The sequence below is a fragment of the Mirounga angustirostris genome, unplaced genomic scaffold, assembly GCF_029215605.1.
Source record: "Mirounga angustirostris isolate CCGP_5_RB_7025 unplaced genomic scaffold, mMirAng1.0.hap1 SCAF_10, whole genome shotgun sequence".
Lineage (NCBI taxonomy): Eukaryota > Metazoa > Chordata > Mammalia > Carnivora > Phocidae > Mirounga > Mirounga angustirostris.
The window spans coordinates 138,334,337-138,352,962 of record NW_026991718.1 but is presented as its reverse complement, the minus strand read 5'-3'; the positions used below and the strand labels follow the sequence as shown (position 1 = coordinate 138,352,962).

The window sequence follows — 18,626 nt, the reverse complement described above, 5'->3', positions numbered from 1 at the left end:
CGGGGAGACACACAACAGCAGCATGAGCAAAGAACAGTCTGCCCTTCAGGGTGACAGGTCAACCAAGAGACGAAACGGAGACCTATCAGCAGCTGGCTGTGCGACGGCCTGAGTTCTCCTTTATGCCTGAGGTCCTGGCATAAGTATTCAGAGAGGGTATCTTTCATTGCCAAGGGCACCCTAGTCTGCACAACAGAGAGCGACCTTTACAGGTTCTCATAGGACTTTTTAAAACTTGTCTAGGGCGCCTGGGTGGCTCAGTTGGTTGGGCGACTGCCTTTGGCTCAGGTCATGATCCCGGAGTCCCGGGATCGAGTCCCGCATCGGGCTCCCTGCTCAGCGGGGAGTCTGCTTCTCCCTCTGACCCTCCCCCCGTCATGCTCTCTCTCTCATTCTCTCTCTCAAATAAATAAATAAAATCTTAAAAAAAAAAAAACAAAACTTGTCTAGTCACTCTACCTCCCCAAAAAAGTGCTGGAACAGTCTCCTAAGAGTTACATTAATTTTTATGTTTCTTACATTAGGTGGAGTGGAAAAGCTGACCAATTTAGCTTTCTTGTTAAGGTTATCCTGCCATTAAACTAATCGTAGGTGGGCCTTCACTCTACGTGAAAATAAGCAGGAAAAGCCTTTCCCCACTTTTTCCCCTCTTCCCTCTTGCCTGTCCTACTGTCTGCAGTGCAGGTAGGTTAGTCTACCTCCAGTTCACATCGCATGGGACACGACCCTCCTGCCTACGACAGACACCCAGGCTCCCCCTGGGGCTGGCATCGTACAGCCTTCCAGGAAAATGCCCCAACTCGGGCCTTACCTTGGGGCACATCTCTGTCCCCTTCATGATAAGGTTTCGTGCTACCTGCAGCTTCCCGGTGACTTCTTCCAGGCGGGCTGACGCAATCCAGGCTGGAGGGTGATGAGGGTTAGTCTCCCGAACAGACTTAAGGAGCAGCCGTGCCTTCTTGATGTCACTGTGAGGGCGAGCAAGCACACGGTCAGCCGCCACACTGCGGAGGACGTGCCCAGCCCCAGAGTGCAGGCACCCGCGCAGCGACTGTCAAATCTGAGGTCCCAGGTGATGTAAGTAGCAGTGTGGGACACTGTTAGCAAGGTGCTTTCTAGCTCAGCATGCACATAGACTTGGAATATTATTCATAACACATTAAATATCCACAATGAACAGAGATAAGTAGAAAATCAACCTACTTCACCGTGTATTTCTTAGAATAACCACATCCTATTTTGGCTGCATGTTTTTCAAATAAAATCCAAAATATTCTAGGCAACCTGAGTCCCACCCCACCCTACCAGTTCCACAGAGCACTCACTTGATATCCCCTCCGTGGGTTGGGATCATGGAGTTTAAATCCGTCAGATAGCCTTTGGGGTCAACAACCGTCTGTCCACTCACCGAGTCAGACACCTGCAAGACAGGCCAAGCCAAGTGGATTGCAGAGAGTCAAAGACGCCCAAAACCAAGTGCCCAGAGGCCCCCGGAACCCCTCCCATGATCCTGACCACCAGTGGACATGGAAACTGTAAAAGCAGGAAAACCTGAACTCAAACAAGTTTGTGATGATCACAAACGAATTTCACATCTATAAAACAAAGATAAATATATAAAAAAGAAATCATAAAAGCCCCAGGAAAAAAAACTTAACATAACTTTTAAAAATGAGTGAAACCTAGAAATCGACGTAAAAGATTATTCCAGCTAACTTTCTTTAAATATGCAAATAGCAGTTCATTATACCATTCTCTCCAGCTGTGAGTCTTAAAATCACCATGATAGGGCGCCTGGGTGGCTCAGTTGGTTAAGCGACTGCCTTCGGCTCAGGTCACGATCCTGGAGCCCCAGGATCAAGTCCCGCATCGGGCTCCCTGCTCAGCAGGGAGTCTGCCTCTCCCTCTGACCCTCCCCCTTCTCATGTGCTCTCTCTCTCTCTCTCAAATAAATAAATAAAATCTTTAAAAAAAAAAAAATCACCATGATAAACAATAACAAAAAAACCCCAAATGAAGCATGGGCAGAGGGTCCTGGGGAATACAGCAAGACAAGAAAAGGAGAAAAGTGGCACAGACTGGGATGGAAAAGATTAAGTTCTGTCTATAGGTGACTGTCTATGTAGAAAATCCAAAGAATCAACATAAAAACAATTTTAGCAAGATTGTAGGATACAAGGTTGACATACAAAAGTCAATCATTTTCTTATATACCAACAACAAACAAAAGGGATCTGAAATTAAAAACACAGTATCGGGGCACCTGGGTGGCTCAGATGGTTGGGCGTCTGCCTTCGGCTCAGGTCATAGTCCCAGGGTCCTGGGATCGAGCCCCACATCAGGCTCCTGGCTCAGCGGGGAGCCTGCTTCTCCCTCTCCCTCTGCCTCTCCCCCTGCTCATGTTCTCTCTCTCTCTCTCTGTCTCAAATGAATAAATAAAATCTTCAAAAAACAAAAAAACCACACAGTATCATTTACGTTAGCACTAAAAATGTGAAATACTTATGTATTAATCTAACAAATACATACACGATCTCTATGAGGAGATCTACAAAACTCTGATGAAAGAAATCAAAGAACTAGATGAATGGAGAGACAGTCCATGTTCCTGGATAGGAAGACATAACATCATTAAGACGTCCATTCTTCCCATCTTCATCTGCAGAGTCCCTGCAATCCCAGTCAAAATCCAGCAAGCTATTTTTGCGGATATTGACAAATTGATTCTAACGCTTATATAGAAAATCAAAGATCCACAGTAGCCAACACAACACTGAAGCAGAAGAACAAAGTCAGAGGGCTGATACTACCTGACTTTAAGACTTACTGCAAAGTCACAGTAATCAAGACAGTGTGTAATGTTGAAAAATTAGACAAGTACATCAGTGGAACAGAAGAGAGCCCAGGGGCGCCCGGCTGGCTCAGTTGCTAGAGCATGTGACACTTGAACTGAGTCGTGAGTTCAAGCCCCATGTTGGGCAGAGAACTTACTTTGGTGGGGGGAGGGAGGGGGAACAGAACCCAGAAATGCAGTCAACTGGTCTTTGACAAAGGAGCAGAGGAACATAATGGAGCAAGAACAGTCTCTTCCACAAATGGTGCTGACCCACTGGACATCCACATGCAGAAAAACAAAACCAGACACAGACCTTACACCCTTTGGTGATGACTTTTTAGATACAACACCAAAGGCACAATCCACAACAGAAAGAAAACTAGACTTCATTAAATTAAAAAATTTCTGTCTGTGAAAGACACTGTCGGGGCGCCCGGGTGGCTCAGTTGGTTAAGCGACTGCCTTCGGCTCAGGTCATGATCCTGGAGTCCCGGGATCGAGTCCCGCATCGGGCTCCCTGCTCAGCAGGGAGTCTGCTTCTCCCTCTGACCCTCCCCCTTCTCATGTGCTTGCTCTCTCTCATTCTCTCTCTCTCAAATAAATAAATAAAATCTTTAAAAAAAAAAAAAAAAAAGACACTGTCAAGGAAATAAAAAGACAAGCCACAGACTGGGACTGAAAACTTGAAAAGGCCTATCTGATAAAAGACTTACATCCAAAACATACAAAGAACTATCAAAACTCAACAATAAGAAAACAATCCAACTAAAAAATGGGTCAGGGCGTCTGGGTGGCTCAGTCGGTTAAGTGTCTGCCTTTGGCTCAGGTCATGATCCCAGGGTCCTGGGATCAAGTCTGGCGTCGGGCTCCTTGCTCAGCAGGGAGTCTGCTTCTCCCTCTCCCCTCCCCACTGCTTGTGTGCGCTCCCTGACAAATGAATAGAATCTTTAAAAAAAAAAAAGGGTCAAAAACCCTAAGAGACACCTCACCAAAGAAGATATACAGATGACAAATGAGCATATGAAAAGATGCTCTACATCATATGTCACCAGAGAAATGCAAACGAGAACAACAGTGAGAAACGACTACACACCTCTTAGAATGGGCAAAATCCAGAACACTGACACCAAAGGCTGGTGAGGGTGAGAGCAACAGGAACTCTCATTGGTTGCCGGTGGGAATGCAAAATGGCGCAGTCACTTTGGAAGACAGTTTGGTGGTTTCTTACCAAGCTAAACACACTTTTCCATACAATCCTGCAACCACACTCCTTGATATTTACCCAAAGGAGTCGAAAACTTCCATCTAAACACACACAAAAAACACTGCACACAGATGTTTGTAGCAGCTCTATTCATAATAGCCAAGACTTGGAAGCAACCAAGATGTCCTTCAGTAGGTGATGGGAGATAAATAAACCGCAGTAGATCCAGAAAACGGAGCAATATTCAGTGATAAAAGAAATGAGCTGTCGGGGCACCTGGGCGGCTCGGTCTCTTAAGCGTCTGCCTGCGGCTCAGGTCATCTCAAGGTGCTGGGATCGAGCCCCGCGTCGGGCTCCCTGCTCAGCGAGTCCGCTTCTCCCTCTCACTCTGCCCCTCTCCCCACTCATGCATGCGCTTTCTCTCTCTGAAATAAATAAAATCTTTTAAAAAGAAATGAGCTGTCAAGCCATGAAAAAACATACAGGAGTACATCTGAAATTAATGTAACATTGTGTGTCAACTATACTTCAATTAAAAAAAATTTTTTTAAAGAAACAGCCATCAAGCATGCAAAAAGATGCCAAATCTTACTAAAATTAAGGCTAATGTGAATTTAAAAAAAAAAAGGACACGGAGGGGCGCCTGGGTGGCTCAGCTGGTTAAGTGACTGCCTTCAGCTCAGGTCATGATCCTGGAGTCCCTGGATCGAGTCCCGCATCGGGCTCCCTGCTCAGCAAGGAGCCTGCTTCTCCCTCTAACCCTCCCCCCTCTCATGTACTCTCTCTCTCTCATTCTCGCTCTCTCAAATAAATCTTTAAAAAAAAAAAAAAGGACATGGAGGAGCCTTAAATGTATATCACTAAGTGAGAGAAGCCAATCTGAGAAAGCTACACACAGTATGGGTACAACTACGTGACGTTGTGGAAAAAGCAGAACTATGGAGACAGTAAAAGATCAGTGGTTGCCAGGGGTTGGGGGGTGAGGAGGGATGAGCAGGCAGAGCACAGAGCGTTCTCAGGGCAGTGAGACTATTCTGTGTGATACGGTAGCTTATCCTTGAACAGCACCAGTTGAACTACACGGGTCCACATGGATCTTTTTCAATACAATATAGTACTGTAGATATATTCTCCCTTACGATTTTCTTAATAACATTTTCTTTTCTTGAGCTTACGTTATTCTAAGGGTACAGTACGTGATAGACATAACATATGAAATGTGTTCGTCAACTGTTGATGATATCAATAAGGCTTCCAGTCAACAACAGGCTTTAGCAGTTAAGTTTTTGGGGAGTAAAAAGCTATATGCAGATCTCCAATTGAGCAGGAAGTCAATGCCCCAACCCCCGCACTATTCAAGAGTCGACTACATAATGGTGGATACGTGTCATTACACATTTGTCCAAATCCATAAAATGCACAGCACCAAGAATGAATCCTAACATAAACTATGGGTTTGGGTGACGATACGTAAATGTAGGTTCATCAATTTTAATAAATGGCCCACTCCATGGTGGATGTTGGTAACAGAAGAGGTTGTGCATGTGCAGGGACAGAGGCTATATGGGAAATCTCTGTCCTTTCGTCTCAACTTTGCTGTGAATCTAAAACTGCTCTTAAAAAAAAAAAAAATGGGCAGCTCCTACCCAGTGCTGCTGCAGAGGTGACAGCCATCTCTTGTTCAGCATCAAGGCTGCCCTCGACCTCTGGTGAAGCCCAAGATCATCCAAAAGTGGACCAAAAAGTTCATCCGACACCAGTCAGACCAGTATGTCAAAATTAAGTGCAACTGGTGGAAACCCAGAGGCACTGACAGTAGGGTGCACGCAAGATTCGAGGGCCAGATCTTGACGCCCAGCAATGGTTACAGCAGCAACAAGACAACGCACATGCTGCCCAGGGGCTCTGGAAGTTCCTAGTCCACAATGTCAAGGAGCCTGAGGGGCTGAGTGCAACAAATCCACTGTGCAGAGACTGCTCACAATTTCTCCTCCAAGAACCACAGAGCCACTGTGGAAAGCGCAGCCCAGCTGGCCCTCAGAGTCACCAATCTCGATGCCAGGCTGCACAGCAAAGAAAATGAAAAGACAGCTTATGTGCATGTTTTATTTGTAAATAAAACCGTAAAACTATCAAAAAAAAATAGGTAAAGGACTTGAGTAGACATTTCTCCAAGGAAAAGACACAAGAAGACATTTCTCCGCATGAAAAGACACTCAAAAACACTGATCAGGGAAATGTGAAGGAGAACCACAATGAGATACTACTTCACGCCCATCACAATGGCTATTTCCAAAATATCAGAAAATAGCAGCTGTTGTCCAGGATATGGAGGAACCGAAACCCTCACGCAGCGCTGCTCTGCTGGAAATCTAGAAGGGTGCGCTGCTGTGGCAAACGGTATGGAGGCTCCTCAAAACATTAAACACAGAATCACCACATGATCCACAGTTCCACTTCTGGGTTTATACCCAGAAGAACTGGAAGCAGGGACTCAAACAGCTATCTGCACACCTACGTCCACGGCAGCAGTATGCACCACGGCCAAAAGGTGAAAGCTACCCAAGTGCCTGTTGACAGACTATTAGATAAAATGGGATCCGTCCATTCATACAATGGAGTATTTTTCAGCTTTAAAAAGAAAGGAAATATGGACACACACAACTACAACGTGGATGAGCCTTGGGAATGTTATGCTAAGTGAAACAAGCCAGGCCCAGAAGGACAAATACTGTATGGATCCAGTCACAGGAGGAACCTAGAGCTGTCACATTCATAAAGACAGAACAGAAGTTAACAGGGTCTGGGGTGGGAAATGGGAAGTTCATGGGGACAGAGCTTCAGTTTGGGAAGATGAAAAAGTTCCAGAGACCAGTGGTGGCAACAGCCGTACAATAATATGAATGCACTTAATGTCGCACTTAAAAATTGTTATAATAGTAGCTTTTATCATACGTATTTTACCCTGAAAAAGTTACCATATAAAGTTTTTTTAAAGAAGTTATTTCTGGGACCCCTGGGTGGCTCAGTCGTTAAGCGTCTGCCTTCGGCTCAGGTCATGATCCCAGGGTCCTGGGGTTGAGCCCCGCATCATGCTCCCTGCTCTGCGGGAAGCCTGCTTCTCCCTCTGCCCCTCCCCCTGCTTGTGTTCCCTCTCTCGCTGTGTCTCTCTCTGTCAAATAAAAAAAAAAAAGGAAGGAAATGGGCAGAGCAAATGACAAAAGAAGCTTGTCACAAAAAACTGACAAAGACTGACTAACATACAGGGAAAGATGCTCGACCTCACCACTAATAAAACCGAAAACTAAACCAAGGCTTGCTTATTGGGGGAGGCGGGGGGGTGGGGGGTCCTGCCCTCAAATCAGTGATGACGACAGAGGTGATGCCCTCAACCCTGTGCCCACAGACTCTGAAATGCCACATGCTGGAGAGACAATTTAGTATTTAAGTGAAAAAAAAATCCACTAATTCCACTTTAAAGATACTATAAAAATGTTTAAATGATAGAATCACAAGAGGTTCACCAAAACGTGGTTTGTCATAGCAAAAAAAGTAAAAACCCAAAAAGTCCCTCAATTAAAGATTAAATCACGATACCCATAAACAGTGAACTACTCTCCAATTTATAAAGTACACAGCCAGGAACATAAAAAGGTGCAGTTTTTTAAATTTACAAGCTACTGATTTTTATTATAAAATATTTGCTCACCATAAAAAATTCAAGTACAGTAAAAGCTCAATTAAAATTGACAAGTTTCCTACTGCACTGAAACCACACTATCTTTCCACTTCCAATTACATGCGAAATTTTTCCTTAAAATAATTTAACATGAAGCTCCCACTCCACACCCCTATTTCACGCCCTGGTGCTGTGAGAGCGTAGCCCTGGAAACCTCGTAAGTGTGTGCAAACGCATCTGCGTGTGCACAGGACTGTTACACACACAACTCCGCCGCTGGCGGGCAAGCACACGAGCACTCTTCTTCCCAGTCTGTGTGTTCTTGTGACTTTGCAGTGTTTTCTACTACCCACAAGTTTTTAATTCGTATGTAATCAAATTTGAAAGTCTTTTTCTTCATGGTTTCTGGCGTGCACGTCATAATTAGAAAGGGTTTTCTAGAGCACTGAACAATTCACTCAAGTGCAGGGGGAAAATATGCGCACTTAATGGTTTTTTTTACTGAAGTGTAATTAACATACAACGTGTAACAGGTGTATAACAATGATTTGACAACTTCATACATTACTCAGCATTGCCCACAATAAATGTGGTCACCGTACAATGTTACATTACTGACCATATTCCCTACGCTGTCCTTCTCCTCTCCATGACGTGTTTTATAACCAGAGGTTTGTACCTCTTAACCCCCTTTAATTCACCCATCCGCCACTTCCCTCTAGCAACCACCAATCTGTTCTCTGTGTTTAAGAGTCTGGTTTTTGGTTGGTGTGTTTGTTCACTTGTTTTGTTTTTTAAAGTCCACACATAAATCAAATCATATGGTATTATCTCTCTGACTTATTTCACTTAGCATAATACCTTCTGGGCCTACCCATATTGTTGTAAATGACAAGATCTCATTCTTTTGTATGGCTGAGTGATGTACACATGCACTTAACTTCTATGGAAGGATGAAACTTCAGCAACAGCATGCAGCTTGTCGTTAAGTGCCTTTGTTCAGCCTGCCTGCCAGGCCACCCTCTGTCACCTGCAACAGTCCTCAGCCCCCTAAGAGGGAGCAGGAGTGCCACACGGGCGCACTGCACCTGTGCATGCCCCCTAGGAAGATGCACAGACCAGCCTGCGTGCAGGGTCCTGCCACTCTTGACGTTGGGACAGGAAATACATCATCACAGGTCTGCTTATCTTGTGATAAAGCACTCTGAAAGATGAACTTTCCACTGACATCGATTAGTTTTATAATCAGAAAACAATTTTCTCAATCTGTAGGAAAATGCTGCATCACACAGACTCACCTGGCTCAGCCTCATGTCCATCAGCGTGTTCCTTGCTTGTCCTATCTTCCTCATGTCCAGTTCACCTGTGCCAGGTGTCATCAATCCAGGTGTCATTCCACCTGGGTATGGCGTGTTCAGCCCGCCTGGATAGGGTGTGTTAAGACCTCCAAATTGCTGGGGGCAGGGGTGGGGCGGGAGGATAGAAAACACTGGATTGCATTTTCATGCAGAAGAATCCTATCAAGTCTGACATCTTTCCATTGTAGCCTGATAGACATGCAACCCTCCAGACTCACCACAGCCCAGCTTCTGAGCTACAGAAGCACTTACTCTAACACCACCCATGGCTCCCACTCCAGGTCTACCCAAGCAGCCTAAAGACCTATTCGCCTTCTTTTCTGATGCTCACAGTTTGCCGGGGATCCACTGAAGTATGGTTCTCCCCAGTCTGTAGATGTTTGGCAAAGAAACTGTCAGGAACAGGAGTCAGCTTCTCATAGCGTGGGTGCCGCTGACGTTTGTTTCTGGCATCGCCAACCTCAGGGATGCTCAGCCACTCTTCTTCGGTGACTTCTGCCAACTTCCTCTGGGAACATTTGGCCCCCCAAAAACATTTATTATTCTCTGGCAAAATTTCATATGCACAAGAATAACTACACTCTCCCTGACCCCTAACCCCCAAATCATCATGGTTTAGAAAGAATTTTGATGCAGAAATGATCTACTTCACTTAGAAAATTCAATTTGTTGGATCTGCTCTACTTCACTCAAATGTAAACTGCTCTGTCAAAGCCCAGAAGACACAGGGTGGAGAACTTTATGTACAAATAGAGTTAAAGTTACTAAGAAAATAAGCTCAGGGCGCCTGGGTGGCTCAGTTGTTAAGCGTCTGCCTTCGGCTCAGGTCATGATCCCAGGGTCCTGGGATCGAGCCCTACATCGGGCTCCCTGCTCCAGGGGAAGCCTGCTTCTCCCTCTCCCACTCCCCCTGCTTGTGTTCCCTCTCTGGCTGTCTTTCTCTCTGTCAAATAAATAAAGCCTTTAAAAAAAAAAAAAAGATTTAGAAAATAAGCTCATATGTCCATTTTTTTCAGTGGAGGGAGAAAGGACTTTTTTGCACACATACACATAAAATTAAACACACTAAAGCAGGGACCTTCCTCTACCATCTGAATTTAATAGAGAGCAAAAAAGCAAAGTTAGTAAAGTCTCATCAATTCTACCCAATTCTCTGCTGAGTAGGTTAGGTGCATGCTATCCATCCACTTACTTTGAGATCTGAGAACTGCTGTTGGATTTTGGGGCGTTCCATTCGGTATTTCTCAATTTCTTCTTTCTCCCTTTGCTCCCTAGGAAGTAAAACATGTGCACGCATTAGAAATACTGGAAACCGGGGCGCCTGGGTGGCTCAGATGGTTAAGCGTCTGCCTTCGGCTCAGGTCATGATCTCAGGGCCCAAGGATCGAGCCCCACATTGGGCTCCCTGCTTGGCGGGGAGCCTGCTTCTCCCTCTCCCTCTACTGTTCTCCCTGCTTGTGCTCTCTCGCTCTGTCAAATAAATAAATAAAATCTAAAAAAAAAAAAAAAAAGAAATACTGGAAACCCATTCTGAAACAAAGTCATTTTATTATACTTAATTAAATCACCAGAAGCATAATTCCACACACCCATCAGCTAAATCAAAGGGCGCAATGAATACATCCACAAATATACTGACTCAATGATTTACCAAATGAAAATAAGCAGAAACTCACTAAAATAAAAACAAGTTGTCTTACTCTGATACAAATACTTGTATTTGAACATGAGTGTATTTACAGCTTTAAACTTCTACAAAATTCCAAAGGTAGGGCCACCCTACGAAGACTCAAGAAAGCTGACCCGCTGTCCCAGTTGCCCTTCTGACTCTCTGCCTGTCACTGTCTCCCTCCCTTTGAGGCAGCCAGTGCACCTGTCAAAACAGCTCTCTGCTCCACATGCCAGAACTCATGGGCTGTCTTATCACCCATGCAACTGGTCTTCAGGGATGGACAGCTACTGGGTTCTGGTGATCGAGGACGAGGTCTAGGCACTCGGAAGAAATCTGTGGGTTACTGTGACAAAGCATCAACCAACTTAAGCAAACCAGAGTTAATGTGACCCACATAGCTAATACTTCCTAACACTGAGATTTACATTCTCTTCTATAGGTAAAAAGAAAATATCAGGACTGTGAATGTATTAGGACAAATGATGTGCTTGGAAAAGACAAACACTGCTCCAAGAGCTGGAGAAAGTCAGTCCTTGTGGCTTCTGATGCGAAGCAACACGCAGGTATCAGATTTTCTGGTCAAACACGTTTTACCTGATTTGAATGCAGCCTCAGGATCCAACTTCTACTCCACAGGAAATACTGCGAGCAGAACAGGTTAAAGGACACCTGAGGAGACAGGAAGCCCTTCCATAGCTTGGGCCCTTCTACAAAACAATTGATCTCTTCAAAAAGCCAATATCACCAAGAGGTGAAAAAGGCAGGGAAGGGGGGTAGACTTAGGAGACATGATACGTGGAGTGATTCTGATTGTGTCCTGGTTTGAAAAAAAGCAGTTCTACTCTATTCTGAAGACGAGCAGGAGAATATGGATGTGGACTGGCTCTCAGGTCATCTTTGGGTTAGAGCTTTGGGGTTCATGCTGCTGATGCAACAAAGGCGCTGTCAGTGAGGAGCATAAACTGACCCTGATACAACCCAGCAAGACCACCAGCAGATGTGGAAGAAACAAATGTGCAAGCTGTGACCCAGGGCTCAGACTCCACGAGGGCATCGATATTTGCTGCATTGTTCTTTCTACTGGTTTGTATCCTGAAAAGTATTCCTAACAAAATTTTAAAAAGCCAACCATTTTTCTAAAGCCACTTAATAAGGGACGCCTGGGAGGCTCAGTCGGTTAAGTGTGTGCCTTCAGCTCTTCTGCCTTCAGCTCAGGTCATGATCCCAGGGTCCTATGATCGAGTCCTGTGTCGGGCTCCTTGCTCAGCAGGTAGTCTGTTTCTCCCTCTGCCTCTGCTACCCCTGCTTGTGCTCTGTCTCTCTCTCTGACAAATAAATAAATAAGATCTTTAAAAAATAATAATAATAAAAACACACTTAATGAGAGGACTTCCTACATGTATCCATGTCACTCAGTTTTTTTTTTTAAATAAATTCCAGAAGACTGAAATCAAACCTTCCTTAATGTGCAAAACCACTTATACTTAATTACTATATATATATAAATTCATGCACACCGATTTAATAGTAAGTATTAAAAAAAAAAAACCCTGAACAACTGTATTTCACTTTTCTAAAATTAAAAACACTACACACATTATGGGAAGTCACAGAATTGTATGAATGAGCAATAGAAAAAGGAAAGTGAACCAAAATGTTAACTATCACTTTCCAGACTTAGGAATGTTATCCTCTCACCTATATTTCGTCTCACTGTCTTGATATGCTTTAATGATAATGTATTCTTTCAGTAGTAAAAAATTTTAAGTTTCTTATTTGTAACTTCATTTTTAAAATTTATTTATAAATATTAAAAGACTTACAAAGTTATGTAATTTATTATGGTTTAAAAGATTATGTGCTCACTTTGCTTAAATTTCCCTAGAAACAAGGACAGGGAATTCAGAAAGTTGCCATATCAAATGGTACACTGAGATAACACCAATAAACAAATTTGTTAGACCTCGAGGCACCTGGGTGGCTGTCCGTTAAGCATCTATCTGCCTTTGGCTCAGGTCATGATCTCGGGGTCCTGGGATTGAGCCCCACGTTGGGCTCCCTGCTCGAAGGAGAGTCTGCTTCTCCCTCTCCCTCTGCCCCACCCCTCCAACCCCCACTTGTTCACATGCTCTCTCGCTCAAATAAATAAATAAAATCTTTAAAAAAAAAATTTGCTAGACCAAAGTTCAGTGCAAGACACCCACCTGAGAGCCCCCACAGACAAAACACGAGAGCCTTGCTGAGTAGTCTTCTCTCAAACAGGCCCCCCAAGGACAGAGCGCACATGCTCCCTCCAGACTCACTACAGTCCATCCCCACCAGCCCAGCCCAACACCCCACATTCGTGTCCCAACAGAGATGTGTGGAAGGAGATTCTCAAGACACAACCCCTGCCTATGAGGATTTACATGTTCATTTGTCACCTTCAGTTAACTTTCAAATTACTTAATATACATTAATCAACACCACCACACCCATTTCAAAGACAGTAATCCTAACCCGTGGTCAGAATAATCCCCCAGGGGCGCCTGGGTGGCTCAGTCGGTGAAGCGTCTGCCTTGGGCTCAGATCATGATCTCAGGGTCCTGGGATCAAGCCCCGCGTCTGGCTCCCCACTTGGTAGGGAGTCTGCTTCTCCCTCTCCCACTCCCCCTGCTTGTGTTCCCTCTCTCGCTGTCTCTGTCAAATAAATAAATAAAAATCTTAAAAAAAAAAAAAAAAGAATAATCCCCCAAATTCCATTGCTTTCTGGAAAGCCAAAGACATCTTAAGCTCTCCACTCCAGTCCCCAGACCCTAAGACTACTTTCCAACTGCCTGGTGTTTATCCAAGTGTGGCTGCCATAAACCAAGACCCAGGTGGCCTCAGAGCTGAGCAGACCCATGTACTATACTTGCAACTTCTGTCCAAAACAAAGCTCTCTTTTAAAGTTGGATAAATACAGGGGTGCCTGGCTGACTCATCAGGGAATGTGTGCCTCTTGATCTCGGGGTTGTGAGTTTGGGCCCCACAGGTGTAGAGATTACTTAAAAATAAGATCTTTATAAATAAGTAAATAGATAGGGGCACCTGGGTGGCTCAGTCAGTTAAGCGTCTGACTCTTGATCTCAGCTCAGGTCTTGATCTCAGGGTTGTGAGTCTGAGCCCCACATTGGGCTCCATGCTGGGTGTGGAGCCCACTTAAAAAAATAAAATGAAAGAGGGGCACCTGGGTGGCTCAGGTCATGATCTCAGGGTCCTGGGATCAAGCCCCGTGTTGGGCTTCCTGCTCAGTAGGGAGTCTGCTTCTCCCTCTCTCTCTGCCCCGCCCTCCCCACTTGTGCTTGCTCTCTCTCTCATGTTCTCGGTTTCTCACTCTCAAGTAAATAAATAAAATCTTTTTTTAAAAAAATTAAGTAAACAGGGGGCGCCTGGGTGGCTCAGTTGGTTAAGCATCTGCCTTCGGCTCAGGTCATGATCCCAGGGTCCTGGGATCGAGCCCCATGTCAGGCTCCCAGTTCAGCGGAGAGTCTGCTTCTCCCTCTCCCTCTGCCTCTCCCCCTGCTTGTGCTCTCTGTTTCTCTCACTCTCTCTGTCTCTCTCCCTCTCAAATGAATAAATTTAAAAAAAAAAAATTAAATTAAATAATAGAGAAATAAATAAAGTTGGGTAATTACAGTGTAAAGAGCAATAATTTATCTTACCTTCTTTCTTTTCTTCTTTCATCCATCCTTTTATCCAGAGCTGCATAAATAGCATCTGCTTCCTCATCATCCTTTTCATAGGGCCCACTTGAGAAGAGGCTCCCAGCATAGCCATTAAACTAAGCACAAAACAATATAGAAGGTCAACTTTTCCTACAACACAATTCCCTCAAGCAGAAACAGAGAACACTTCTAGTTATAAAATGCTTGCTGAACAATTTTTTTCAATCAGGCAACCCCAACATGAGGGAAAACAAAATAACTCACCAGTACGCTTCAGATGTGTCACTGGGGGTGGGGGCGTGCGAGGGGCACCTGGGTGGCTCAGTTGGTTGAGTGTCTGACTCTTGATTTTGGCCTCAGGTCATGATCTCAGGGTCCTGAGACGGAGCCCCACACTGGGCTCCGGGCTCAGGATCAGCAGGGAGTCTGCTTGAGATTCTCTCTCCCTCTCCCTCTGCCCCTCCCCCACCGTGTGTGTGTGTGTGTGTGTGCATGCACGCCCATGCATGCACTCTCTCTCTCTCTCAAAAACAATAAAAATAAATCTTAAAAAAAAAAGGTGTCATGGGCACGAAAGATGGAGGAGCTACCCCAATGGGAAGACATTAAGAGACAAACTAAGTGCAATGCAGGGTCCTGGCTCAGAAACAGGACACCAGTGAAAAACTGGTGGAATTCAAGTGAGACCTACAGAGCAGCTAACAGTGCTGTGTGAGTAACTGTACTAAGGTCGTAAGATGGGGAGAAGCTTGTGAAGGGCATGCAGGAATTGTCCACACTAGTTTTGCAAGTCCCCCGGAAGTTTAAAATCATTTCAGAATTGAAATTTCAAAAATCTTTTTCCTCTGAGCAAAAATTCTGTCGGAACACATCTGAAGAAAACTTCAATTGACCAAATACTAATTAAGTAAGAGAGTATGCACTGAGATCAAATAAATCACGGTATCATCACCAATTCCACTCAGAATTTTCATCAAGGACCAGCCGAGACAAAACCCCAGTGCAAGTACATCTCTCCTGAAGAGACAACAAAACGTACATTTCTTTCTATGACTCTCTGCTCCCCCCTCACACTGTGCTAAAGACACCCCATAAGCAGGCTGAAATACTAGACGTGCCCGCCTCCCTGAGCACTGGCTTAAGAAGCTGGTCAGCCCTCCTGGAGACTGGCTGGGGGTGCACCACAAGTCACCTCATCATAGTTGGTGTCATTCAGATCCTCGTCATCATCATCCGCAGCCTGGCTTTTCTTCATTTGGTCCCCAACGGTCCTCTTGCCTGGGGGCGCATGGCGGTCATCCACAGGGTCATTTGCATCGCGGGCGGGGCCAATGTCTGACCGGGTGGTAAAGCCAGTGGCACTGCAGGACCCCCAAGACACCCATTTACCTGGGTGACTGTGGCCCTTTGTTCTTCCCTCCACAGTCCTCACTTAGTAACACCTCTTTTTCTAACATCTCTGAGAAACTGCAGAAGATCCAGGGAGCAACAAACGAGGTGCGCTGCACTCTCAAACATTACTAGTCTGTTCTCTTCAGGTGAGAAACCTTCTGACCTGCCCTGAGGAGGCTCCCACCCCATACTCTCCTTGAGAGATTCACCAGAGCATCAGACCGCCCTCCTCCCAACTTCCAGCCTCCCATTCCTAACAACCTGCTGATCATCTCCCCCAGGCCCTCAAACCCAACTTGACTCAATCAGGATTCCTTCTCTGTGCTCATCCTGCAGCGGCCCTGGGTTGTCTCAGCCGATGACTGCAGGGCCACCCCAAGTACCGCAGCAGGCTCTACACCATCAGCGCTCCCTTCTTCTCCACCCTACCAGTCATCAAGCTCTACGGAGTCCACCTCTGAGATCGTCCTCCCCAAACCTTGACGCCCATCACAGCTGGGAACCTGTTAGCCACCCTGCCTCTAGCCTTCCTGTTGCTTCAACCCAGCTCTGACCACGGCACTCCGAAGCCTGTCTCTCCTACAGCTCTGGCCCCCTGACCCCACTCACCGGACACTCCACTCACACAGACTCCCTGAGAGTCCCTCATCTTCCTCCATGCGGGTCTTTTTTTCCTAACTACCCAGCACACAAAATGTCATTTCTCCTTTAACCGTACCACATTTCTACATCCCTAAATGCAGCTCTTCCATCAAATGGGGCTCAAATGCTACCATTCCACAGAGCATTCCTGATCGCTGCCACCCCGGACTTGTCCACGTTTCTCTTTGTGTACTTAAAAATGCAAATCTCTCGCACCTCCTAGTAAACTGCAGGTCTTCGGAAGACGGTATCCGTAAGACAGACTGTACTCCGCACAGATGCTAACACCTCACCCCCCCGAGGAAACCCAATACCCGCTCTAAACCAATGCACGACCAGACAGACAGAACGACGACGACGGCTCATTTATTCGACGATTCATGGAGGTCATCGGCGCGCCAGGCACGGGAGACCCGGTCCCTGCCAGGGCTGAGCGTTTCCGCACGCCGAGCACGACGACCGAAGCACAGGGGAAGGATCACTCACGCTTCAGACGGGGGTGGGGGTCTGCCCGGCTTGGGGACAGTAGCCACGGAGTCCCCGCTCCGCACCTCAGAGACCAAACACGGGCTCCCGGCCAACGCTAAAGCCCGCGTCTCACGTCTCGGGACCAGCGGCAGTGGCACTCGGCGCTGTCCTCGCCCCAAAGCACTCCCCCTCCAACGAGCACACGCCAAGCCCAGGAACGCCTTCCAGACGGTGTGGCCACAGACCCTAGCTGGTCCTCCTCGTCTTCCCCGCCGCCGCCGCAAGACGCCCGCCTCCCACGGCCTCCCCGAGACAAGCGCGCGCAGCGACGACGGCGGGCCCGCCCCCCGCCCCTGCCCCGGGCCCGCGCCGCCCGCTCTGCCCGCAGGGCCCCGGGCCCGCGCCGCCCGCTCTGCCCGCTCCCGCTCCCGCCCCCCGGCGCGGTTCGCCCCAGGCCTCACCCCCGGCCCAGCCCCGGCACGTAGCCGAGCGGCGCGGGCATGCCCAAGAACGGCTTCTTCTTCTTGTTCATGGCGCCGGTGACGACCAGGGGCCGGAAGGGACGGGACGGAGGCCGCGGCCGGCCGAAGGCCAAAGAGACCACTGACGACCCCGGCGGCTCAGCGGGAAGAGCGGGCGGAACCTGCGTCACCCGCGCCCCGGAAGCAGAGCTCGCGGGCTGCACGAAGCCCCGCCCACCCTGCCTTCCCCGGGCGGAAGTTCCTGAAAGCGACTTCCGGCTGCGGTGGGAGCGAGGGGGTCTGATGGGCGCATGCGCGGGAGCGCCTGACCGCGGCGAGGCGTGCTGGCTGCCCTGCTGGAGACGTGCGGGAGCGACATCATCCTGGAGAAACCCTGCAGGATCTCAAAACTGAGCGTGGGGCATCTTTTACTTACTGCGTGCTTTCGACGTATTTCCGAGGAGACCCGCCTGTACGAGCGGGAGCCATGGGCCCCCTCCCTGAGTCAGCCCAGCCGCCAAGGACCCCTCAGAATCAGGCCCAGCCATTCCCCTCTCCCTTCAGAGTTGTCTTGGCCACGGGGCAGACCGTAACACATCTGAGCGGAGCCGCACGCCCGTCTGGCTGTGGACAGCTGGTGTGCGGTGTGTGTGTCGTGATTGTGGGCACACCTGCCTGCGCGTGCCCGGGTGTGCAGGCTCGAGCTCTCGGCGCTCAGACTCCGGAGCCGCAGTTCAGGCACCGGTCCCCGTGCAGGCTCCGCCGCCCCCCAGCCACCCCCACCATACCCTGAACGTGGCAGTGAGGGTGGAGGCTAATTGGCGAAAATAAGTAAATGCAGGAGATATGCCAGGAACAGTTCGGTATGCGACATACGTGGCCACGGCACGTGGGTGAATTCCGTGCAAATCTCTACCTGAGTGTGTCGTGGGCTTGGGTACTAGTCGGATGACCTGGCGGACACACAGGACTACTCTGCGTACACTTCTGGATCTCTGTGTGTTCCTCTGCTCCTTCTACTGTGGGACAGCTGCTCCCACTTACACCTGGGGAGAGCACCCAGACTTCTGGCAGAGCAGGCATAACTCAGTTGGTAGCAAGTCTGGACTTCTGCACCGGGCAGCCTCCAGCCCACCCTAGCACTTCTCAGTGGGGTCCTGGAACAAACGCTTCCCTCTTGCCTGCTGCAGCCTCCTTGGAGCTTCTCTCTCCTTCCCATTCCCAGCCA

General features: G+C 47.5%; 1 protein-coding gene across 1 annotated transcript in view; it reads right to left on the bottom strand.

The window, feature by feature from the left end:
* PRPF6 (pre-mRNA processing factor 6) overlaps window positions 1-17,603 on the bottom strand; it is a 45,414-nt gene extending 27,811 nt beyond the window's left edge. Inside the window, exons 1-8 of the mRNA XM_045886171.3 lie at window positions 17,399-17,603; window positions 15,628-15,796; window positions 14,433-14,551; window positions 10,270-10,348; window positions 9,409-9,585; window positions 9,018-9,173; window positions 1,326-1,420; window positions 812-968 (exon numbers count right to left, since the gene is read on the bottom strand). Coding sequence (XP_045742127.1) covers window positions 812-968; window positions 1,326-1,420; window positions 9,018-9,173; window positions 9,409-9,585; window positions 10,270-10,348; window positions 14,433-14,551; window positions 15,628-15,796; window positions 17,399-17,469 — 1,023 coding nt within the window. The 5' untranslated portion in view covers window positions 17,470-17,603. The remainder of the gene's footprint in view (window positions 1-811; window positions 969-1,325; window positions 1,421-9,017; window positions 9,174-9,408; window positions 9,586-10,269; window positions 10,349-14,432; window positions 14,552-15,627; window positions 15,797-17,398) is intronic.
* Window positions 17,604-18,626: the final 1,023 nt, after the last annotated feature.